This window comes from Archocentrus centrarchus, chromosome 23, assembly GCF_007364275.1.
Source record: "Archocentrus centrarchus isolate MPI-CPG fArcCen1 chromosome 23, fArcCen1, whole genome shotgun sequence".
In the NCBI taxonomy this organism is placed as follows: domain Eukaryota; kingdom Metazoa; phylum Chordata; class Actinopteri; order Cichliformes; family Cichlidae; genus Archocentrus; species Archocentrus centrarchus.
In genome coordinates, this window is record NC_044368.1 from 16,985,583 (window position 1) to 17,010,047 (window position 24,465).

A 24,465-nucleotide genomic window follows, 5' to 3' on the forward strand; every position below is an offset into this window, starting at 1 on the left:
GAGCAGCAATAGTAGGCCATATTTTGACTGCACAGCTGACTGGGGAATTGAGCCCATTTATAATATAAAAAAAACCTCCACAAATTAGACTTGGAGCAGGAAGTTATATATACATGTAGTCATTTAGCAACCCATTCATCAGCCAAGAGCCTACCTCCAGAACAGCATGGAAGTCCATCACAGTTTGTAACTAGGTGCTGGGGGGTGTTGTCTCACCCTTATATGATTACTTTAAATGTTTTAGCACAAAGGAAAATCTTTGAAACAAATATTAAAGCTGCTTTAAACAAAATAGCCTTAATCAAACTGATCAAATGGCTGCATATAATGTGAGAGGGCTTGCTCACTGGTGGATATTCTGCTTCAGTCCCACTGGTCTCATCCTCCTTGTGTCTAGCTTCTGTTCTTTGCAATAGCCAGCAGGGAGCGACTCCTCTGGGTTCAAAAAGATTATTTCTCATGTCATGTCAAACATGCATTGCTGTCTTATTCACTTGATCCTACTCTCACACGTCCACATGACGGACAGGTTTGTGTTAGTGGTCACATGACAGTCTTCAGTATTCAGGCAATCAAGTCATGCTGTTGTTGATCCTAATTTAATGCTCTGCAACTGTGGACATTTAAGTCAGCGCTGGAAAAAGAAATTAGAAAGGGCTGAGTTAGGTCATTTTATGCAGTGAATGTTGTGCTTAATGTTTGGTGTACTCAATAAAACATGAAACTGGCGACTGAGACTATAAACTCATCAGGAAAATGTTCATTGAGGTCATAAATCTTTGGAACTAGAGGCATTGCCCCCTGCTGACCACTGGAAAGAATACAGCTTTAAGGTATTATAACAATGGCCATCTTTTGTTTACATGCACACTGATTATTACATTACAGAAATACTGATTGTGCACATTGCTGGAGTTTGACCATAAATCACTCAAATAAAAAAGTGTATTTATTACCACTGTTCAAGAATCAAACCTGCAAACTTCCAGCCTCACCGACCCGCCCCACCACCCAGACTGTGTCGCCTCTGTGAGCCTGTTTCACCATCTCCAATCCCTGCACACCACCACCTTGTTCCTTCTCCTCTTGTTTACGCCCTCCAGTGTCAACACCGGCTCAGCACCATGGTAACACACACCAATAGGAGAAACGAGCACCGGCCTCCGCCTCCACCAGGGTTTTACAGCTGTTTTTCAGAGAAAAGGTTCGAAAAAATACTTTGAAGTCGGGTCCAACAGCAAGAGAGAAATATGCCTTTGATGTGGGTCGCTAGCTCGTGCTTTATATTACTGCAGGTGTTGAAATAGGTCAACAATGCAAAATGCTGCCTATTCACAGCAAAAAGTTTTACAACCCCAGTGTGAAGTCGGCCTGTGAGTGATATACCTATTATTAGATTTAGGTTTTATGTTTAAACTGATCATTTTGATAAAACAGAAAGGGGGGACAGTGGGGAAAAGCATTCGAGTGGTATGTGGCTCCCAGCAATAAGCCTCACTGCGGAGTCGAGCGTTTATCTAACCAGGTGCTGAACATCTGCCTGGATCTGCCAGCTGAGTTTACTTATGTGAGCTTTTTGTTAGGCTGGAAGTATCCAAGGACAATTTATCTTTTGAGCATCAAAATTTGATTAGTTATGACTGGAAAAGGTGGAGAAAGTTTTCAACAGAGGGGTCACATGCTTGAGTAAATGCCATGCCTGATTTGCCTGAGCATTTTAACGTGGCATGTTTGCATACTATGTATTTAATAAAAGCATATCTAAATACAGCAATATAACATTACATTCTTTGATACATTGAAAACATTGACATCACCTGATGCTGAAGCTGGCCTTTAGGGTTTAAGCTGCTGTTATTGTTGCCCTAAGGTTTTCTCACTCCCAAGTCACTGCACACTGGTGCTTGGACAGAACCCAAAGGCATCACATTATAATGGTCTGAGAGCCTCTTTGGGGTCATTTTCAATGAGCATCTTTCCAGGGCATAAAAAATAATGACATTTTGTCAAAGCTGCTGGTGTGCCGCAGTTATGTGCGAGCTGTCCTTTGGTTACTCTCGTGAAACCACATCTTTTGTAACACTCAAGCAAGTACTTATTAGTGCCTAAAGAGTCAAAGCAATACATGAGGAAAAAGGAGGAAAAAAAAGACAAACTGTAAAAAACAAACTGCAGTCTCCTGACTGATAAACTACCGCTCTTCCAGCTTACTGATGTGTGCACTGTAGGTCCATAAATTGGGACCGTAACCTCTTGGCACCCAATATTTCCACAGCTGGTGCATCAAGGCACCAACTCCAAAGGATGCCTTGTGCAAAAGGTTGAGACACGTGTGGCATGTAACAAAACGGCAGGATTTAACACCATCTGATAAGAATCTCTTGGATAATCCTAATAGGAAATCTAAAACGGATACAACGAGACCTGTGACAGTGATGACAGTGGAGGGGTGGGGTAGACATAGACAGACAGCCTAACACATAACACATAGAGACAGACAATTAACACCACCAAATAACTTAACCCCATGTCTTTGCACTGTGTGAGGGAGACAGGGTCATGTAAACTACACACAGAAAGGGCCCGGCCTGGATTGAACCCGGGTTCTTGTCACTGTGAAGTGGTACCACTGTGTGTGTAACTTAATGTTCTTAGTGCCTTAACCTAACCAAACAGCAACAGAAAAGGTCAAGTGACAGCTGGAAGTGCAAAGAAAAAAATGGTCCATGATAGGACTTGAGCTCTTGTCTTCTGGTTGAAGGCTGGCTCAATCACCGTACCTCACAAAATGACACCGAGTGCTGCTTTCTTTTAAAACACAACAATCAGGGGTTGCGGATCAAGCATCAGCATGCAACAAGTTGCATGTCGCACATGCACATCTGGCCAGCCAAGAAACTACGTGTTTAAATCTGTGTTACAAATGAGACAATGCACAGCAGGCAGGCGATTTCTTCAAGTTCCCGCTTCCTTTTGACTTCTCCATCTCAGCGATCTCTTTCAAATTAGATCAAAGTCGCCCTCCTGTCTCCTCTCATTCCTGATGGGTGCAGGAGATCAGAGGCCAGACGACGGAGTCGCACAGGAGTGCCGCGCACACGCGCACGCCAGCCAAATCTCATCATGCTGTTGTATCCAGGAGCTCATACACACAGACGCCTGCATGCGCACAAAGACACAAACAGACACGGGTGCTGGCTTTAAGATCAAACAAAGGTGGGTAACGTCAGTCTGTTCTACCTGTCTGCAAAATCTCTGCACAGCAGAGAGTGTGCCAGCTACTGTAGCTCCACGCCACCCCCCGTCTCCTGCCACCCCCCTCCTCTTCCTCCTCCTGCTCTCCTGATAAATACAACTCTGAAACCTGGTTAGTCAGGATATTATGAGTCTGAACTCACACTGCCATTGCGCTTTCAATAAAATAAAACAGCAGAACACCAGTGTCACTTTCACTGCTTATACAGTATATCAGCAGGTAAATAAAAAACCCTGGGGTTCCATTAAAACAAAAGAAAATTGACCATTTACTCAATAACTTTTTATCCCCAGTCCGAACCAACACAGCCACATAACATGCTGAATAATTAAAAATGTTTGGATTGGTCCTCTGCTCTTATTGAGTCGAGCAGTCCCAGGTAGAATATCATTTTTACACATGAAAAGAAAACTGCAGTGTTATTGAATGTTTTTACTAATCCATTATTTTGCTGCTGCATCAGGCCAGGGTTGTTGTGGGAGGGGAAAAAAAAGTCTCCAGACCTAAATAATTCAGATTTACATCCTGTTTCCCTGTTTGTTCTCATCAAAAGTGAACTGAACCAAAGCACAGTATATACACAGTGACACTTGATTCCAGAAGTCTTATTTTTACATTTCAACTGCTTATATTCAGAGTCCAGCCAGAACCGCATAGACTTGAAGCAGAAATTGCTTCACAAATAGTGAGGAAGTTGCTGCAGGACAGCAATTTAACTGCAGAAAGACATACAATAGGAGCTCTGCAACCTTGCTTTGGCAGCCAACGGAGTCAAGTCCCCTGCTGCAAAAAAGTGCATCACGCTCGTTGGCCCAGACTGACTCATAATGATTGCAACATGTTAGCAATCCGTCTGCATTTATGAATTAGATGGCACCAGTCTGTCTGAGAATGACTGCAGTCAGTTGCCTCCCGCCCGGCGACCTGTGCCATCACCTTGTGATCGAAAGTGGTCACCCTGAGGTTGAGAGTCTCGCATGCTCAACCTCTGGGTGACCAGTTGGTTGTCACAAATGTTTGCAGTCCATTTCCAAATTTGAAAAACTGCAATGCAAATAAGGGCAAACACAAATTTTTCCTAGTCACAAGGAAGTTTCTGTCCTGTTTTTATTCTAGTGTGACTGAGCTGTAAGGAGTCTCAAGAACATAAATGACCAGACATGAAACATCCTTCCAATTAAAAATGATTCTTTTCAAAGTTGTGCTGCTTGTTCCAAAAAAAAAAAAAAGAAAAGAAAAGAAAAGAAAAATGGGATGATTCATGAGGATGGGAATGATTCATTCATGGCCCTGCAACAGATTGGTGACCTGTCTAGGGTGTACCCTGCCACACCTTCTATTACAGCTGGGATGGGCTACAGCACCCCCCACAGCCTTGAATTGGCTAAGTGGAAAAGGATGAACTGATGGATGGATGGAATGATTCATGCCGCTGCACATGAAAAAGCCCTATGATAAACAGATAACCTGTCCAGGGTATACACCATCTCTGCCCTATGACAGCTGAGACAGATCTATAGCAGCATAACTAAGAAGTTCAGATTCACCTGATCCAGCCCTAACTATAAGCTTGATCAAAAAGGAAAGTTTTAAGCCTAATCTTAAAAAATAGAGAGGGTGTTTGTCTCCTGAATCCAAACTGGGAGCTGGTTCCACAGAAGAGGGGCCTAAAAGCTGAAGGCTCTGCCTCCCATTCTACTCTTAAGTATCCTAGGCACCACAAGTAGGCCAGCAGTCTGAGAGCAAAGTGCTCTATTGGGGTGATATGGTACTATGAGGTATTTATGATAAGATGGGCCCTGATTATTCAAGAACTTGTATGTGAGAAGAAGAAATTTAAATTCTATTCTGCATTTAACAGGGAGCCAACGAAGAGAAGCCAATATGGGAGAAATCTGCTCTCTCTTTCTAGTCCCTGTCAGTACTCTAGCTGCAGCATTTTGGATCAGCTGAAGACTTTTCAGGGAGCTTTTAGGACAGCCTGATATGCTGCGTTTCCATTAGTGCCTACTTAGCACAGGTCAACTCGACTCACCACGACATGACACGCCAGGGTCTTGTTTTATTTCCATTACAATTGAGTACCACATCAATGTAGGTGGAGTTGATATAGCAACGTGGGCAGTAGTCTCTTGACATAATTTGTATACAACTCAAAACACAACACAACAGTGGATGAGGCAAGCTAACGGTAGCTAATGCCAGTTTACTATCATTTACTATCGTTTACCATACAATGTTTTAATGGATGAAGGTTATCATTGTTAAGTATTAAATTATGTATGCTGTATGTGCGGTAAAGAGGGCTCTCTTGTTGCAAAACTACAGTTGCAAACCGTCGGTCTGGGCATTCAACCGAGCCTCATCGTGGTGTGGGTGCCTCCAGTTTCTTGCTGTCGAGTTTTAAAAATGGTGCAGCTGATTCTGGTGAAGGAGTCACTCTCATGACTCAGCTAGTGACAACAATCCCTGGCCAATCAGTGGCACGTTCTTCTTCAGTGTCACATTTTTGGATCGCCTCAGATCGCTTGGAACCCCAGCTGAGCACCTGGTACCTGGACCTAATGGAATGCCTACAAACCATGATGAGTCCAGTCGAGTTGCGCTGAGTAGGTACTAATGGAAACGCAGCAATAGTAATGAATTATAATAGTCCAGCCTAGAAGTAATAAATGCATGAAAAAGTTTTTCAGCATCCTACATATTTATTTGATATGTGCTTTGAAGGACATATCCTGGTCAAAAAATGACTCCAAGATTTCTCACAGTGTTACTGGAGGTCAAGGTAATGCCATCCAGATTAAGTATCCATGTGTGATAACTTGATATCGGTCGTAAAAATCATATATCAGTCAGGCTCTAGTTGAGGTGAAAATGCATGTCTTGAAGGAGAGATTAGCTTAATTTAAATCTGATATTGTTTTTAACATTTACGGTTGGTGTCACTGATCTTTATGATCACACTTTGTAATGTTTGCTAAGAAATCTAACCAATGAACATATTCACATGGAAGCTGGTTAAACTGGCTGTTAAATGTCATTAGATGTGTGTTGGATTGACACTGTTGGCTTATACATTGACCACATTGCATTTCTACAAAGACAGTCTAAATAAATAAATGAATGAATAAAAATTGAGTTAATTTTCACATGCATTTTATGTCAGATGTGATATCCCAGGAGTCTCTCACATTGCAGTCCACTGTACTGATACACTGTAAACCATCTAAAGCCTTTATTCCGTTACAAAAGTGCACGTGCTTGCCTGTTTGGAGCCTCAGATACAGACTTTATAATAAACTGCCAAACTGGATTTGGGGTCATTTGTGTTTCAGGGGTCATAGGGACTGCAAGTGAGTGTGTTGTTTCTATATTGCACACAGAACAAATTTCTAATTTCCCTTCCTTCACCTGAGGCAACCAGCTACAGCTATGGCCCCAGCTGTTCCTCTGCAGTCCATCTAACGCTTTCACATCTCTCCAAAGTCTGCATTTTATAAAGCATACTGGAGCAGGAGTGCTGGTGTCTTTCACTCAGGCTCATTGCACATATTTTGCAGTTTCCTCAAGGTGACCAACCAAACAGCACCTTGAGAAATCCCGTATCCAGCTGGGTCAGCCCTGCAGAGTTTCCCATTTCTCCTGCTTAACTGTTGGCGCTTGAGCATCCAGCTGGGGGAAAGGAAGGCAAACCCAACCGCATCAGAGAGGGCAGCAAGTTTAAGGAGTGCCTGACATCAGAGGCGGTTCAGACCACTAACAGACAACAAAAACACATGGTGCCACATCTGGCTTCTAGTTTAGCATGCAGTTTCCCTCAATGTACCTCAGCACTGTGATTATCGCTGTCCCACCGCCTTACAAGGGAACAATGAAGATTGTTGTCTAAGGATAGCTTTTAGAAACAGCAGCCCTGAGATTTAACCGCTGATGAATGGGGAGGAGGAGGAGAATCAAAGACACATTTTGATGGCAGGGAATAGAGGGCAGAGTGTCCTGGCAAGCTAAAATAAAAGAAGGCATTTTTGAATGGAGAAGATCGCAGTGCCATCAGCTTACTGTCAGTGCTCTGCATAATACTGGGCTTTCGTGGTAACCCTGTCAGCGTCCTCACAGCTACCCCACTACAGCTGGACCATGTGCTGCACAGCTGAGTTTACTGGCAGAAGAAAAACCACCACAAAGGCAAGAGAAAATTGAGCGGGATGCCCCTCCAACCACAGAGGATTGGTGCAAATGCATGAGCACATACATAAACACTCCTTGATGCATTTTTTTTTTTTTTTTGTGGAAACTGACCAGATATTCACTAGGCGGCACAAGAATGAAGGCCAGCATCAGGAATAAACAATACCCTCATTTAAAGAGCAGGCGAGCCCTGTGCTCAGAAGGATTGTCATAGAAGGGTGCTAAATATGTTTTTAGTGAGGGATGGAGGATCAGTTTTATGAAGACAATCTAACTAGCCTCATACCGGGGAAACACACCACTGATTTAATTGTAAAAACCTATATGACTGGTGATAACGATGTACCACCAGGGTATGCTAATGCCGCTTTGCTTAACTCAGCAAAAATGGGTGTAAATGTGCGTTTTGAAGCTGCATAAGGTCAGAACAAAAATGTCTCAGAGATGCAGCATCACAGACACACACCTGGTATATTGCTAGAAAGTTGTATGGTACACAGACTGTTGATTGCAAGTTTCAGTTCTTATTGAATAAGCTAAGAATGTTCTCTTGGTAAATTAAAGTCCAACTGAAAAGTCAAAAAAGTGGATAGAGGAAGCTTTAGAGTGAGCCTAACTTGTGACTGATGAGCTGCCACCACATGAATCTCCAATCTTCTTTAGGTTTTGAGTCAGATTCTTGATGATGTGGTTCTCAAATCTCCTACTTCCATATTAAACTCACGATTTTGAGTGTGTTTGCAATATCAGGTATGCCAACAAGAAGTGCCCTTTGAGTATCGGGATGGCTGAAAGTTGAGTGTGGGATTCTGTGCGCTCCTCACACTCAATGGTCTCTTACCTGCCTAGTGGAAAAGGAGTGACCGCCAAAAAAATTTCAGCCACTACCCAGAGGAGAATGCCAGCACTGATGATGATGATGATGATGATGATGATGATGCCAAAGCTTAACTAGCTAGTTAGCAGTGGTGGATTTTTTTTTCCCCAGACATAGCAGATGAAGCCAGGTATGCTTGTACTGCATTGGCAGTGTGTTTGGGGGTCCTTGTCATGCTGAGAAATTGAAGTCATTCCAAATCAGGTGCTTTCCAGGTATTGCGTAATGGATCGAAATCTGACTGTGCTTTTCTGTGTTCATAATTCTGACACGATCTTCAGCACCACTGGCTGAAATGCAGCCTGAGCCATGACAGAGCCTCCATCCTCTTACTCTCCCAGATTGGATTAATCTGCGATCACTTGCTTCCTCTTGTCCTAAAGATACAAAGTTCTAAAAGACTGGACTGAAAAGGAGCGAAAAAGCAGCCACAGTCCAAAGAAAAACTTTGAAAGAGCTTCGGAAAGCCTGGAGAGCTATTGCTCAAGAGCATTTTAAAAAATTACAGGAAAGTCTGGTACTTTGGAAAAAAAATATAAAGAAATGAGAAGTGGCTTGAGACTTTTGCACAGCACTGTGCATAATGCACATAACCTATTACATGAAAGTGTACCAAGTATGTCATCTGAGTCCAGTGACGTTATATAAGATGGCCTCTGAGTTGTGAAACTTGTTTCTTGGACTAATGAGCAAATTCCAAGAAAAAACCACAGAACATTCACAAACTATGACAGTAAGAGCCACCTTGATAATCACACAAATTCTGCTTTATGGGTTTTTTTGTATTTAGCTTAAAAAATACCTGACAGCAAAAGCAAACCAGAGTGACTGCGCATCTTAGATAAGTGAAATGAATCCCTTTTGCAGCCCACTTTGTGCCGCGGGCTGATAAGACGGGCGCTGTAAATGAATCACAAAATCTCTGCTGTGGCGCTGCCTCAGAGTGTAACAAATAAGAAAAGCCCTGTGAGTCAGAAAAAGCCAGGTGAATTTATAGTGATTACTCATGGTACCCAGTCACTCAGCATCAGCTTGCTGCGACATGATGATCCCTGAGCTTTCCCGCTTGAGCTGTTCTGCAGCTGAGGCGGTGGAAGCAGAGAGCATTTTGTTTCGAAGGGATGAAGGATCATAACAAATACAGTATACATCTCATGAAGGCTAAATTCACCTAGATGGGTGTTGTAGCATCAATAATAGGTACACTGACTCATGTTTTAGTCAGTATGCTGACTCATACTGGCGCTCTCCTAAAGAGAAACACATTCTCCCGTGAACTGTAAGTCATGAATTTTACAGAATGAGAAGTTTTCCCATTTGTTTTTCCTTCTACTTTGGCAATTAAATAATATATATTTGATAAACTGCATAGTCCCATCTTTCCAGACAACCCCTTTCCATATGTTGGAGTTAACATTAAATATAGATGGGTGCAGGGAGGTGGGCTCTGTGCTGCCTCACTACTAGATTAGACAGGTCTTAACTGGCTGTTTCTTCTGCCTTGCAGGGCCTTGAAGAGTCAAAACAGCTGATATCATCACAGAGGAAGCTGGGAAGATTTACTGCAAGGTGAGACTTGGGTTAGAAAATTGTGCTTTCATCCACACAGGCTGAGAGGAAGGCCTTTCCAAAACGCATCCTGACCATGGTTCTGGAGAGTCCTCAAAGACTAAATGGATGTGATCTAGAAACAGGCACCGTGATATAATTCGGGGTTAATGCGTGTGGAAATAAGGCTGATGTTGATATTAATTATAATGAATAATACACAGCTGTAATCTGGCCTTGCTTCAAAATGGCTATGAGATATGAGGGTAAGTGAAACACCGAGTCCTTTCCAGATGGTTTAAAGATGGAGCATCTATATTTCATGAGGCTATACTGCCATCCTGTGGTCATGCAGCATCACTCCAAAACAAACTAAAAGTATTCACATTCCCGTGACAATAGTTTCTGATAAATTTAACATAATTAAGCTTTATTGAAACACCTTTGCTTTTTAAAACCATATAACACAAAGACAACAAATGGCAGTTTGAGCACTCTGGAGAAAAGCAACAACCAGCATACTGAGCATAAAAAGGTCTCTTTTTCGTGTCCTTTAATCAGTGATCCTCTGCTGGAAACCGCTGTCTGCACGGCTCTCGGTGGTTCATTAAGTGCATGTGGTCGATAGTTTTAGAGAATGAGGGGCTTCAGGTGTGCAGAAATATCAGCAGTTTGCTAATCCTGGTCCCCGTTTTGACATCAAAGCTCTCTGTGTGGACTTGTGGTTGTCTCGGATGCTTCAGACTCCTCAACTTCATCTAACAAAGGAATAATAATGTTTAGATGTGAACTAATATTTAAACTTTTAGTATTAATCACACAGTCAGCTGGTATTCTGTAGTCATTAAACCACACAAAGCAAACTTGTTGCCTAAATAATATCCAAAATTACATTGAACTGAAACAATATCTCGCTGACTGGCTGAAAACTTGCCACAATGTTGTGACCTTTAACCATCAGTCAGGTGTCCTCACCTGGCTGCTGTGTTTGGACACATTCGCCATCTTGCTCCTCGTAGCCTTCAGAGCAGATGCACGTGTAGCTGCCTTGATTGTTGACACACTCCTGGTGCTCTTCTGTGCATACTGGCTCTGACTGAGAACACTCATCAATATCTGGTCAAGATTAAAAATATATATAAATAACAAGACCCATCACTCACGATTATTGGAAATTGAAAATAAATGTAGAAGTTAGAATAACATTACAGCCCCAGTTCATAATAGAAAATCCTTTGGAAGACATCTTATTACCTTATGCAAAACTAATTTGCCCTAATTTTGCAACCATGTATAAAACATAAAGCAAACATATTTATATTTGAGCAATATTGCTGAGCAGTAGGAATGGCTTTAATATTGATGATGAGTCTTTACTATTTATGTTCATCCCAAACCAACATGTTAGACAATGTTCAGCTCATTAGAAGTTGCCATCACAGGCTCATCAATGCTGCAGCCTAGAACTGATGTTATTATAAACAGACTCCACTCGACTACTTCCAGCTGCTCAGTGACCTAGAGCTGCTAGATATGGGGAATCCCCACTTTCTCCATTTCAGTCAATAATGGTGAAGTAGGTATAGCCAATCACACAGCACAATATGATCACATGATGAGGCTAAGCCAATCAGGCATGAGAAAGAGGCTGCATATTATTAGCATAGATTATCATAGCATTAGCAGCCTGAAATCCTCCATCTTAATGGGCTCGACACACGGGGAGCGACGTCGCTCGCTCTCCATTCATTTCCTATGGAGCTTGTGCGATGAGGCGACAATCGCTTGCCCTCCTCCAGCTAAGCGACCGGCGACGTTCGTGCATGTGAAATTTCAAGCTCGTACACGTAGACGTGCACACGCGACCAGGCGACGCGACACAACAAAGTTGGAAAATGTTCTACTTTTGTCGCTGTCGCGTGGCACTAAACCAATCAGCAAGAGTTTCATTGACTGACCAATGAGCGAAGAGTATGCTACACACTGCAGTCTGCAACCACTTTCAGCAGGAAGGAAAGCATCGTTTTAGCTGTGTTTGACTTTCCTATATTATATGACACTTCACGCAGTGATTATCGAGTTAAACATAAAAGGCAGCCATATGAGAACGTGTTGGTGCAAGACTAACGTTAAACAGACGGATAGAGAGGACTTTTGTGCTAATATAGGATGAACGCGAGGTTGTCTTTTTCTTTTGTAGAGGAGACTTAACAGCAAGATTTCTGTCAGTTCCAATAAAATCTTCAGACTCCTCATCTTTATTGCCGTGTCTGACATGGACTGCTTTGAAAATGTCTAAATCCCTCCAGTTTCATAACCAATCACATTTCTTGGAGACGAGTGACGTAAGAGCGCGATTCGCAAAGCTGCCGTCGCTATCGCGTCCCGTGTGTTCGGTTTCACCCCAGTGGCGATGCGACCCATTCGTCGCTGTCGTTTGTCGCTCCCCGTGTGTCGAGCCCATTACTCTCCACTTCAGATAAATTCAGCCCAAGTGAACAAAGGGTACAAAACATCTAAAAATATGAATACTGTGTTGGAGATCTTTGAAGAGTAAAGAATGCATATTTCATAACTCAACTCCTTGTGGTTTTGGAGTCTATAGACTGGAAAGGTAAAACCTCACAGACAGATGCCTGGACAGGTGGACAGACGGTATGACGATAATATCCTCCCGAGTTATGCTGCGCGGGAGGATACTAAAAGCGTGTGTTTATTATGACAAGCCAGATATGACAATTCTTTGTTACAGAAGCACTTACAGCTTCTGTTTTGTGCTGGTCACAGTCCAAATAATACATTAAACTAATGTACTTTTCAATAATTGGATTAAGAGGTTCTGTCCACCCACACCAGTCTGGCTCTCACAGTATCCTTTGTTATTACAGCAGTTAAAGAGACAGAATTGGCAGGTGTACTTTAATATGAAAAAAATAAATAACTGCCACTGGATGTAAATATAAGGTGAACTAACAAGAAGCTCGCACCCAACTGTGATGACAGACTCATGCTAACAGTACTAATGGCACTCCCTTTACTGAGCTGGATGGTTCTAATGTTTCTACTCTGTAATTTTTTGAGTAAAGAAGACATCCATGCAAAGTTTTTCAAATATATATTTGGGTGTTTTGAGCACTATATGGAAATTTCCATTTAGTTCCACTGTGTTCAAGAGAAGCCATTTATGTCCACAGCCCCTATCACCAAATCTGGACTAATTCCTATGGAAGTGGTAAAGATGCACCTCTGGATTTTGGCTTGATTTTGTTAAATAAATAATGGCTCTGTGTCATATGATGCTGTTCATCTGGTTGTATTTACCTAATTTTAAGATCTGCTAAAGACCAGATTCAAATTGAAGGGTGTACTTTATTTTGTGTGTGTGTGTAACCTTTCTAAGTGCCCAAATTGCAAGAGTTCAAATGTAATTCAATGCTTTGGCTATTTAAAAGGGACTTGTGCTTTTTTCAAATCTCTACTAAAGTAGCTTTTTATAAGACTCACAGCTCCAAATAATCTTTGTCTCTGTGCAACACCTCAGTTCATCCTGTCTCAAATAAACTGCTTTAGTTCCTCTTCCCTTTAAAGGCCACCCTCCCTTTACAGCAGTTTTTTTTTTTTTTTTAAATATATAAACACAAGACTGCTAATTTTGTATGCCTGCATGTGTATCTTTCCTTTTGCTTTTTAACCTCTAAACTTTGGGCCCTCAGTGTTAAAAGGAGTATGTCTCCTACACAGATCATTCTATATTAAATGCAAACCAACTCAAGCTAAAACTGAGACTTGACACTTTAATGCAGAGTGCAAAAAGCCTAAAATTGCATGCAGATACTTGTATTCTGGGCTGTAGGTGTGAAATCTTTGCACAGCTTACCTGTGCAGGTTCCATCTCTGTCTTGGTACCCGCTGCCACAAGTCTGGCACTTATCGGGTCCGGCTCCAGTGCAGCCAGAGCACACTTTATCACAGGCTTTGAGAGATAAAAAAAAAAAAAAAAAACACCAAATAAATAGCAATCAGATGCTTATAATATGCCACATATGACAGTGATAATTTAACTGGAAGCTAATTTCTAAGCTGCTTTGGAAGTTTACAGACTAAAATGTTGTGCAAACTTATGTTCTCTTACCCTTGCAAGAGTAGGAACCTTCTGTGTTAAGGCAGTACTGATCTTCTGTGCACGGAGGGGGGTCTTTGGAGCACTCATTCACATCTGCAACACATCAAACAAGAGGATGAGATAGGCTGGGATCCACAGAGCGCCATCTGCTGGACATTCTTGGTGCCCAATAGCACATGAGAGTGGGGGAAAAAAAAAACCCAGGTGAGTGTCTGCAGATTAGAGTTACTGCATCATATTAGATTATGTTTACACTGGTGAATCACATTAAGCACCCTCAAAATTGATTGTTGCTGATGGGAAAATATCTAAAGATTACCAAATTAAAATGGCAAAACGTTTGTGGATTTCATTATTGATTGTAAATAATAAAACTCAATGAGAATCTTGAAAGTGATAAGACTGAATCTGTGGGTTCCTCAGGCAGGACTGCAGAAAAAAAAACCCTCACTGCACCAACTCAGAAAAACCTCTGAAAACTACCATCAGTGCACACAGTTAATCACTGCTTCCACAAATGATTAAAGCTCCACCATCCAGAGGAAAAAACAAAACAGACATACACTCATCGGCTACTTCATTAGTTACACCTGTTCAACTGCTTGTTAGTTAATGTAAATATCTACTCAGCCAATCACATGAGAATGAGCAAAAAAAAGAGAAAATATCCAGTGAGCGGCAGTCCAATGGATCAAAATGCCTTGTTGATGGCAGGTCAGAGGAGAGGTCAGAGCAGAGGTCAGAGGGGTATACTGTGAGTGATGTTCAACAGTCGAGCTTTCTTTGTGTTGGCTGGTTTGACAAAAACTAAAACCTGACTTGGACATAGCAGGTATCATGACAGTGATCATCAGCTTTCTGTGTTAAGCCGGGCTTTCTGCTTCAGACTCACATAGAAAGGGGCGTTTCACGGGTCACATGACTATTCTTGACATAAAATGACCCCGATGTGCACCGCCTCCTCCAATTAGAGACATTATCAGATGATGATGATAAAATGATCATAAAAATCTATAAAGAACAAAACATTTAGCAGTAAAACGCAACAATGTTGCAAATAAGACCAGAGATTAATGCTGCAGAAAATTTATCACAGAGCAACAAAATAAACATTTTAATTTGAGTTAATTATTTGAATGCTGAGTGCACTCTCAGTGCTGTTGTTTATTTCTAAGGGGATAGCCAGGAGCCAGTTGAGGTGTTTCGGGGCAGATCTGGGCTTCTCTGCTTAAGTTGTCAGGCATGCACACAAGCACATAGGGGCCATAAAAACTACTGAGTACCATTTTGAGTTGCTGCAATGACATTTTGGCAAAAAGGACATCAAACGATGTGACATCCTTTCATTCCTAACACATTACCCTGTCCATAATCAGTTTGGATATCCAGCAGGATTTTTTTTTCTCCATTGAGATCTGATGTGTTTTCAAAGTGTTCCTTTAATTTTTTTTGAGCGGTGTATATCTTACTTTAAAGATGCTGTACCTAATGATGTGACTGTGAGTGTATATAAATGCAAACCAAAAATGCTGCTACCCTCCATATTCATGAGCTCATTTAAGATGGACAGAGGTGAAATAGACAGCTCCCCTGTGGGCTGATCAATCAAAATCTGAAATTAAGTTTTGAAGTCATTGATAGCAGGCCAGAGGGGAGGGGAAAAATCTGGTTTGTCATCAGTGCTGTCTAAAAGCCAGCATCCCTGCACTATGGCATTAGTGATTTGCACACCTGAAGTCACTATTAAAAGCAGAACAATATTTACATGTTTTACAGCAACACGTGTTGCCATCCTGACATCTTTTTAAGGGAATGTCTTACTTATTTCAGCAAGACAATACCTAACCACATTTTGCATGTATTCCCAGAGTCTGGGTGCTCAACTGACCTAAACACAGTCCAGAGCGGTCACTCTCCAAAAACTTTTGGTACATTATAACAATATATTTACAACAAACAAAGGCCATGGATAGCTAAGTAGCTGAAATTCTTCAGCTGAGCATTAATGGGAAAATCTTTTCTTTAAAAACTACAGCAGTCTGTCTCCTCAGTATCCAAAATGCTTAAAGATGGCTAGTAAAGTCTGTGCCAGCATTCTGACTTGTTACTAGCATCAAAATGACAAATTAATTTTTTTTAAAAACGGGGAAAAAAAAAAATCCAAGTTTCAACAGTTTATGTATGATTTTTATTTAAGCATTGAGCTTAAACTCTAAATGTGTCATACAGCATGCAGAGTGATTACAAGTTATCTTACCTACACAAGCTTCCTGGTCATCGTCCTCCCAGCCTTCCTTGCACTCGTCACAGTCCTGATTGGTTGCTCCAGTGCAGGTCTTGCAGGAGGAGTGGCATTCTGTAGGAGAAAGTGAGGCACAAATTTCCATCAGTACAGGATGGCTGGTGAAGTGTCCCTGGTGCAACAGCAGGTGCTTATTTAGCTGAACTGAGCTTTTTTTTTTTTTTTTTACCTGTGCAGAGAGAAAAAGTGTCGTTCCTCACTTCGTTGAAGTAGCCGTCAATGCAGTCTAAGCAGAACTCTCCGCTATAACCGTGGACACAGGTGCACTTCCCATTCCCTCCGCGTGTCCCATCTCCGTCACACATTCCATTTCCGTGACAAGGTCTGTCAGAGCCCCCCACACAGGCTGAAAATAAAGACAGAAATCATTTTAGCAGTTTTAACCCAAACCTTATAACATAATCTTGGGGTTAATTTTTTTCTTTATACAGCAGCTTCTGCCAGCAGCTTCTGCCAGCCGCTCGCAACGGGTCGCCACAGTGGATGGAGCCGTATATTTGATCTGGCAGATCTTTAATGCTGGAAGCCATTCCTGATGCAACCCCCAAGGGGGGTTTGTGTCTCCTCGTGGCCTCAAACCAGGAAGATACACTTTTGCATGCTGGAGCGGGAAGTCCAGGCAGCAGCCATTTAACTAAATGAGCCTGGTATGTGGTATATGGTAGGTTTTGCTATAACCCGACTACCACTGTGTTTCCTGAGCTCAGCTGTAGCTGTGCTCATGACATGTTTCATATTTAGGGCTACTTTTAAAATAAATGCAGCTGATTACTGAGAACTTTTGAATGGTAAATGGACTGGTTCTTATATAGCACTTTTATACTCTGCTTTGAGCACTCAAAGCACTTTATACAACATGCAAAGGAGTGGTTATTTAAAGAGACCTCCTCATGCCATGGCTTCTGTATCTCAACTGTTGGCCACGTCTCTTTTATGCTTGAGGATAAGAACATTTCCATAACGGATACACCTCTACATCCTTGATAACAGGATGGCATCCTGCAGCCTCCTTTTTTTTTTCCCCCTCTCTCTCCTCCTGTTGCATTTTAGGAACTGCGAGATCCTTCAGCACAATTCATTTCTGGTCACAGGCAGGAGGACAGAGGAGACATGGAGGTGCAAATTAGAGGAATGAGAAAAGCCTTTTGCCTTTGCAGTAAAAAAAAGGGCTGAAGTGGTGACTTAGACAGCATTGCAGGACCTGTGCGCCCGCTATTCGTAATAAAGTTGAAGGGTCACGCAAATCAGGAGGACCCCGAAATACAGGATAAACAAGGGGAAACAGATGGGAGCACTGGAGGGTGTGTTGTAAATTCTCACCATTGCAGTCAGGGCCAAATGTCCCCTTTGGACAACACACTTTGATGGTCTCGATGCAGAACCACTTGTGCAGATCAGGATGTTTTGTTTTCCTGTGTTAAAACAGGGAGAGATGAGGTTTAACGACACATTACCAAATCAAAAAATTAAAAACACAAACAACTCTGAGTAGCATTTGCCAGCGTGCATGTTTGTCTATCTGCCACTCATAAAGCCACCTTTAAATACCACTGAACCACTGCCACTGAACCTCGACGGCATTTGCATCGACCCACCTCTTGAACCACCAAGTCTCGAAATGCTCCTCGTGCTCCTCTACCATATGGTTGCACTCAAAGCTGCTGCTGTCACACAGTACCTCCACAATCTCCATCAGGCGAATCTCGCTGGGGTGGAAGGAAAAAAAAAGCAGGTGAGATAAGTGGAGAAGATGTTAGTTTGAGATTGTAAATGTGCCTCCGAATGTATGAGAAGATTTAGATTTATGCATGTATGCATGCATGCAAAAAAAAAAAAAGAAAAAAAAGTGAGTACAAAAGCCTGAAGATCTGGTGAAAGGTAAACAGCTCAAATCACAGGACCTGTGTCAGGGTGACCTGTAGCTTGGACTTGGCTCTGTCTCACCTCGTCTCATATTTAGACAGTTTCCTCTCCTCCCAGGCTGTGTTTCCTCCTCCAAAGTTCTGCTTTGCTGTTTTCTCAAAGCCCTGACACATAAAGCAGTCATTTTATTTTATTTTTAACCAGAAATAGGAAAGACCCTGCACTAACTAAGGACACCCAGGCATCCTACATTAGGCTGCCGTCTACTCACATCAATACAATGAAAACTAACATAAAGAAGCAGGTTTAGAAATATCACTAACCTTGTTGAAGTTGTCAGTGATTTGCTGGCAGGTATTACAGGCGCTTTTTAAATCCTTCTTGGCCTCAGTAACTTCAGAAAGTAAGATGAGAGTTACACAAGACAAAAGCCGCAGCAGCCGCAGGTCTGGACCGGTGGACAGCATCTCAGCACATCAGTTCACACGCTTTCATATCAGCTTTCCACTAATATTAAAGTGCTACAATGGTCGGACACATCTAAACGAGGTGCTCCTGACATTAAATTAAAGATAGCGTTATCTATGCAAAGCGTGACAAAGTGGTATTTACATACCGGTTACATGAAAAAAACAAAAAAACGATGCAGTTCTAGTTTTCCGCGTCAGCTTCTTGATTGAATTGTGGCTTGTGATAATTGGCTGTAAGTGCCTGTCAATCTAATAGAAAACCAATCGTGAGCCGCCACGCGCGGGACAAAAAAAATAAATCCATCCCCACGTGGAACATTCAGGAAGCCTCGCAATTAAATTTAAAATATATTACTTCTTCCTTTTGGGTGCGCGCTTTAATTAGGTTTCCATAATATTTCTGAACCGCCTTACTGGTACAAAAAAGCCAACACAATAGCCAAAATGCAAACATGCTGCGGGTTTCACTTCCTGTGTTTGCCGGAAGTAAAAGACAGTTTTTTTCAGCTGTCATGGCTGAAAAGAGGAGTGTTTTGGGGCTGCCACTGTTGTTTTTATTAGCTTCTGTGGCTCTCTTGCATTTATTTATTTGTCCGTTCACTAAAGTTGAAGAGAGTTTTAACTTACAAGCTGCACACGACCTTCTGTATCACAGACTTGACTTTGACAAGGTAAGCATACAGACATTTCATGTGCCAGAAAGCTAAGTGGATACAGACAGCATCTGTGGATGCAAATACAACATTTCTGGTACACATTTCTATTTATATATTTTTTGTCTTTAATAAATTAACATTTTTACAGTCCCTTAGGTATTAAATGGGAGGTGCATTAGGAAAAATTTAAGAGTCTGCAAAGCTGTGGTAACACAAAAAAAAATGTTTAAGTCTTATTTTTGTAGAGGAACCAAAAGGAGCTCTGCTGCTGTCCATCAAACCACACTCAAGGAAGGGAACAACGGCAAAAATAATTATCCTGTGGGAAAACACCACATAGAATCGCATCATGGGAGTGATTCAACCCTATGAGAACTATTAATATTGATGACAGGGTTGGGAATAAAATCAAAAGCCTCAAACATAGAGAGGCATATTGGATTTATGCCCTGAAGGCCACCAGTAACCCTGGTCTTAATTAGGGATGTGCCCGGTGACTAATTTCTTTGTCAACTAAACAAGAAAACAAAATTGGACTAACCGACTAGTCTAAAACTAAGAAACGCAACGGTCAATGTCAAAAACTGTCTAAACAAAGGTATTTGAAACCATTAATTGCTTTCTTAAATAATGAATCGCACTTTAAATACTGCTTAGCCGTGTGGTGCCACACATTGTGCATTATGAACATTCAATAATAAACTGATGTTAAATATGATATGAATACACTTTACTCCCAAAAAAAACTTTACATATTATTAAAAAAATGACAAATTAACAAAAAACAAAAAAAATTCTGACTGAAAAGTGTGGTGCATTGTGCCGCGCATTATGAACAACACACGTTGTTCTACAATTCATGACACCTATTTCAATAAATGTTAAAGTCTAAAATGATAATAAAATAAAAAGCTGTGTACTTCCTGGGTGATTTCCTTAAAATATAGAGAAATGTTGTACTCACCATTGCCCCAAGAGGCAAAAAAAAAAATGATGCATGTGTTAACTGTTAGTGTTGCACAGCTGTGGTGAGTGCAGCTATAATTGCTTTGTTTATGTTTGTATCTGTACACCCCAAAGAAGGCACAAACTGATACACATTGGTGTATTTTTATTGTCTTTATCCTTGTAAAATAAAGTCCTTTTTATTACTTTTTCAAGGCTATCTTGAGCACCTGGACTTGGATGTTCTCTGTCATTTATTTGGAGGGAATAATTTCTCTTTTGTGGGCCTGTACACCCCCCCCCCCCCCCCCCCCATCCCCCCAGGATAGGGGTGTCCTGCAGAGATCACATCAAGAGCACAATGAGCAATCCTTATACTTGGAGAATACTGAAAAAGAACCAAGAAACAGCAAAAATACCTGCAGTGATCTCTACTGATCTCTGCACAAAGGGGGAAAAAAAAAGCATGTAGCACATCTCAAATTTGCAGAAAAACACCTGGATGTTTCACCACCTCTTCTAGGAAAAAGGTCTCTACACAGATGAGACAAAAGTCGAACTTTATGAGAAAAGTGTACAGCAGTATGCTGTGGGGAAAACACCAACACTAAAATTTTATTGCCACAGTGAAGCACAGCGGTGGGAAAGTCATGCTTTGGTTCTCCTTTGTTTTTCAGGATCTGGATGCCTGGCAATGGCAGGAGCAATCAATTCAAACTGTAATCAGAAGAATTTGTAGGAAAATATCAGGGGGAACAGTCTGTGACCTGAACCTTAGGAGAGGCTGCATGCAGGGAGATAATGACAAATCAATTACAGCATGATTACAAAGATGGAAATCCATGTTTTAGAATGGCCAAGAGAGCTCTGACCATAGCATAACTGAGATGTAACTGTAGACAGTTTGTTTGTCCTGATAAAAGGGGAAAAAAAATCCATGACGTCTGGGTAAATTCCATCTCTTGCTAAGAGTCATGTGATGTGATATGATTGAAAACTGCTTAAAGCAAGAGATTAGACAGTTTCCTCAACTGTTGTTTTAAAACTTCTTGAAAATTTTCTGTATGGAATTGCGTGTTTATAACTCTTATTAAAAAGTATTTTCCTTTTCAGTATGACCATCACAAGTTCCCCGGTGTGGTGCCGCGCACTTTCCTTGGCCCGCTCTTCCTCTCCACGCTTTCCTCCCCTCTTGTTTTGCTGTCCTCCCAGCTGGATGCACCAAAATTCTACACACAGCTTATAGGTAGCATACCATCTCACTAATTGTTGATAATTATCCAAGCCAGTGAGATGTAAAATTTAATGCTTTAAAGAGATGTTAAATGTGCTCTTCCTTCTTCGCAGTCAGAGCTTCCCTGGGAGTGTGTGTTATTGGTGCACTGTGGAACATGCAGAGAGAGGTGAGGAGGCAGTTTGGCTCCACAGTTGCAGACCTTTTCTGCCTGATCTGTGCTTCTCAGTTTCATCTAATGTTCTACAGCACAAGGACACTCCCCAATGTATTTGCACTGCCTATAGGTAACTATCATCATAACCCATAGGGTTTTAGCTATTTCCTAATTTATTTTTTTGGAAGACTTAAATTAACAAGCATCATAATGACAGCAAAATTCTCTAACCAGTTCTTATAGCATTCACATCATGGATGGCTCAGAGATATGGCCGCTTCATCTGCCTGTCTGCTTTGGTCATCATTGTGTTCCGCTCAGAGTTGTGTATCTTTTTGGGCCTCATGTTACTGATATCACTACTGAGCAGGAAGCTGGGGCTGCTGCAGCTGCTTAAGTACGCTATTCCTGCTGGGATATTGTCATTAGGTTAGTGGATCATGTATGCCTAACAATAATAATAATAATAATAATAATAATAATGCTTATCAGTGTTTTTTTGTTTTTTTTGCTTTCCTTTGTCTGCTGCAGTTCTGACAGTGGCTGTTGATACCTTCTTCTGGAGGAAGCTCCTGTGGCCTGAAGGCCAAGTTTTGTGGTACAACACTGTTCTCAACAAAAGTTCCAACTGGGGAATATCCTTTGATTTACTCAAGCACATTCCCATTTTTTTAGCTGTTTAATGTGGTGGTCCTGAATTGGAAAAAAAAACCCATAACACACAGAAATGTGTCAGAAAATTTAAACGCAGGGGCAGGAGAGGAGGACTTTAAAAATGAGATTCAGAATTAGGACTTTGTAGACTGTAAAACTTTTCATTGCTGAACTGGGCAAAGAATATAGTAATGGTTCCACTTTAGGTGTTGGTGGTCTCATGGTGATGCATGCAGCAATTCTGCCCCCTCTGTCTGAACTCATTGCATCCTGCATGCTTTCACAGTTTGAAGACACATTTTAATTTCATGATATCTTGAAAGCATGTTGCTAAACATCATGTGGATGTGCTTTGTTAAACTTTTCCTTTATGAGTCCGAATTCCATTTCCATCTTTTCAAGCTCAGTTAAAATTCAGGTAGGGATGTTGCTGAAAGTAGTGTAGAAGCAGGAAATTATATTGTCACTGTTGCCAGGGTCTTGGAAAAATATTTTGTCTCAACGTTTCCTGTTTGATGAAATGTTTGGTGTAAAATCACAACTTGAACATTTTAGATAACAGAATAGTATTTTGTTTTTGGTTTGTTGTGGTTATCCTTGACTGTTCTCCCCAGTAAACCTCTCCCTTTCTCTGGTACTTTTACTCCGCTGTACCTCGCGCCCTGGGCTGCACGCTGCTCTTTGTTCCCCTCGGCCTCCTTGACAGGCGAATGAGGCTGCTGCTGCAGCCCGCAGTGGGCTTCATTCTGCTCTACTCACTGCTGCCCCACAAAGAGCTGCGTTTCATCATATACACTTTCCCCGTGCTCAGTTTGGTGGCTGCACGTGGCTGTTCTTTCATGTAAGTTGAAACATACAATCACACTATTTATGGTAAAATAAGTTAGAGTTCTTCCCTTAAAAGTGACCTTAAAATTTGGAGGGAGTTGAAGCTGTTTCTCATGTTCTTTACACCCCCCCCCCCCCCCTCCATGTGACACTTAGTTTGTGCAACTACCAGAAATCTTGGATGTACAAACTGGGTTCTGCAGTTGTGGTTGGCCAGCTGTTGGCAAACACAGCATACTCTGGTATTTGTCTCTATGCTTCTCACCACAACTACCCTGGAGGCAGAGGAATGCAGGAACTACACAGGCTGTTACCAGCTTCAGCAGGTTGGAATCACTTGTAGCTGTTTTTGCAGGGAACCCCCGTAGACTTGGCTACACATTTAAAATCTGTTCAAAATGTATGAGATAAGGAATCCTGACTTTCCTGTGTACTCACAGTGTTACGTTATTTTAACCTCAGATGTCTTTGTTCACATCGACACCTACGCTGCTGAAACTGGAGTATCACGTTTCCTGGAGCTAAATAAAAACTGGAGGTTGGTGTTTTTATTTTGACCTGAAATGTGCCCAATATTCTGTTATTTTAGTTTTGTACCTTTTGGTCTTTTTATTTTAACTTGGTTTTGAATTCAGTTTAGTATTAGTTCTAGACAGTTTGTTCTGTTTGACATTATTTTAATTTACTTCAGTTTTCATTAGATTTACTGCCAGTACTGCTTTCCATTTTCAACAGATATGACAAGCGTGAGGACTTGAACCCCACAAGCCCAGAGATCCAGATGTACTCACACCTATTGATGGAGGCTAACGTCACCAAGATACAGTTAGTCCAGGACACCCATCAGCCTCTGGCATTCATAGACGGTTACAGCAACATTGCCTTCAATGTGTTTCACTTTCCTCCTGTCAGAGTGCATTTAGAGAGAAAAGCTGTGCTGATGGAAAGGCTGGAGGCTGGCCACTAAAAGTGTGACTCAATAGTAGTGTATTGGATTTTCTTTCTTGGTGACCAAAGGTGACAATTGCTGTGAAACCAGTGCTTTTACATGATAATAAAAAAGTATTTCTCCAGCTATCACAGTCCACCACAAAACACAATCAGTGTGAATCTTTTATTTTTAAATGAGCTGCTCTCATGCAAGGAAACAGATTACCACACTTTTCATTTCTCACAAATATCTGAGGTTTCTTTCAGGTGAAACTTTGTCTTCTGAAAAACATCTTTCCATCGGTTAGCTCAGGATTTTTTTTTTAAAATAAGTTCACTGAACATTGAAGAAGATGCTTAAAATGGAAACATCTGGATTTTTGTAATCGTGCTTTAAGGCTGCATACAACTTCATACTAAACTCCATGTTTTCT

At 41.4% G+C, this 24,465-nt stretch overlaps 2 protein-coding genes across 2 annotated transcripts; one reads left to right on the top strand and one right to left on the bottom strand.

Moving 5' to 3' along the window:
- Positions 1–10,278: 10,278 nt before the first annotated feature.
- On the bottom strand, positions 10,279–18,835 carry creld2 (CRELD disulfide isomerase 2). Its single transcript, XM_030720381.1, has 10 exons — positions 18,481–18,835; positions 18,239–18,321; positions 17,890–18,000; positions 17,615–17,706; positions 16,464–16,640; positions 16,250–16,348; positions 14,002–14,085; positions 13,747–13,842; positions 10,845–10,985; positions 10,279–10,627 (listed from the first exon to the last, which is right to left on the bottom strand). Exons 1-10 carry the CDS (start codon positions 18,622–18,624, stop codon positions 10,569–10,571), a joined length of 1,086 nt encoding a protein of 361 aa, XP_030576241.1. The 5' UTR covers positions 18,625–18,835; the 3' UTR covers positions 10,279–10,568.
- A 304-nt stretch (positions 18,836–19,139) lies between these two features.
- On the top strand, positions 19,140–24,183 carry alg12 (ALG12 alpha-1,6-mannosyltransferase). Its single transcript, XM_030720407.1, has 9 exons — positions 19,140–19,298; positions 21,342–21,474; positions 21,576–21,749; positions 21,854–22,048; positions 22,151–22,254; positions 22,891–23,114; positions 23,258–23,427; positions 23,564–23,639; positions 23,837–24,183. The coding sequence occupies exons 1-9, from the start codon at positions 19,140–19,142 to the stop codon at positions 24,066–24,068; spliced, it is 1,467 nt and encodes a 488-aa protein (XP_030576267.1). The 3' UTR covers positions 24,069–24,183.
- Positions 24,184–24,465: the final 282 nt, after the last annotated feature.

Coding starts and splice junctions, on each gene's coding strand:
- creld2 (XM_030720381.1), bottom strand. CDS start 18,624: ATGCTGTCCACCGGTCCAGACCTGCGGCTGCTGCGGCTTTTGTCTTGT. Junction 16,641..17,614: donor ATTTGGCCCTGACTGCAATG/GTGAGAATTTAC, acceptor CTTTATTTTCAG/CCTGTGTGGGGGGCTCTGAC. Junction 10,628..10,844: donor TGTCCAAACACAGCAGCCAG/GTGAGGACACCT, acceptor TTCCTTTGTTAG/ATGAAGTTGAGGAGTCTGAA.
- alg12 (XM_030720407.1), top strand. CDS start 19,140: ATGGCTGAAAAGAGGAGTGTTTTGGGGCTGCCACTGTTGTTTTTATTA. Junction 22,255..22,890: donor ACAAAAGTTCCAACTGGGGA/ATATCCTTTGAT, acceptor TCTCCCCAGTAA/ACCTCTCCCTTTCTCTGGTA. Junction 23,428..23,563: donor GCTGTTACCAGCTTCAGCAG/GTTGGAATCACT, acceptor TTTTAACCTCAG/ATGTCTTTGTTCACATCGAC.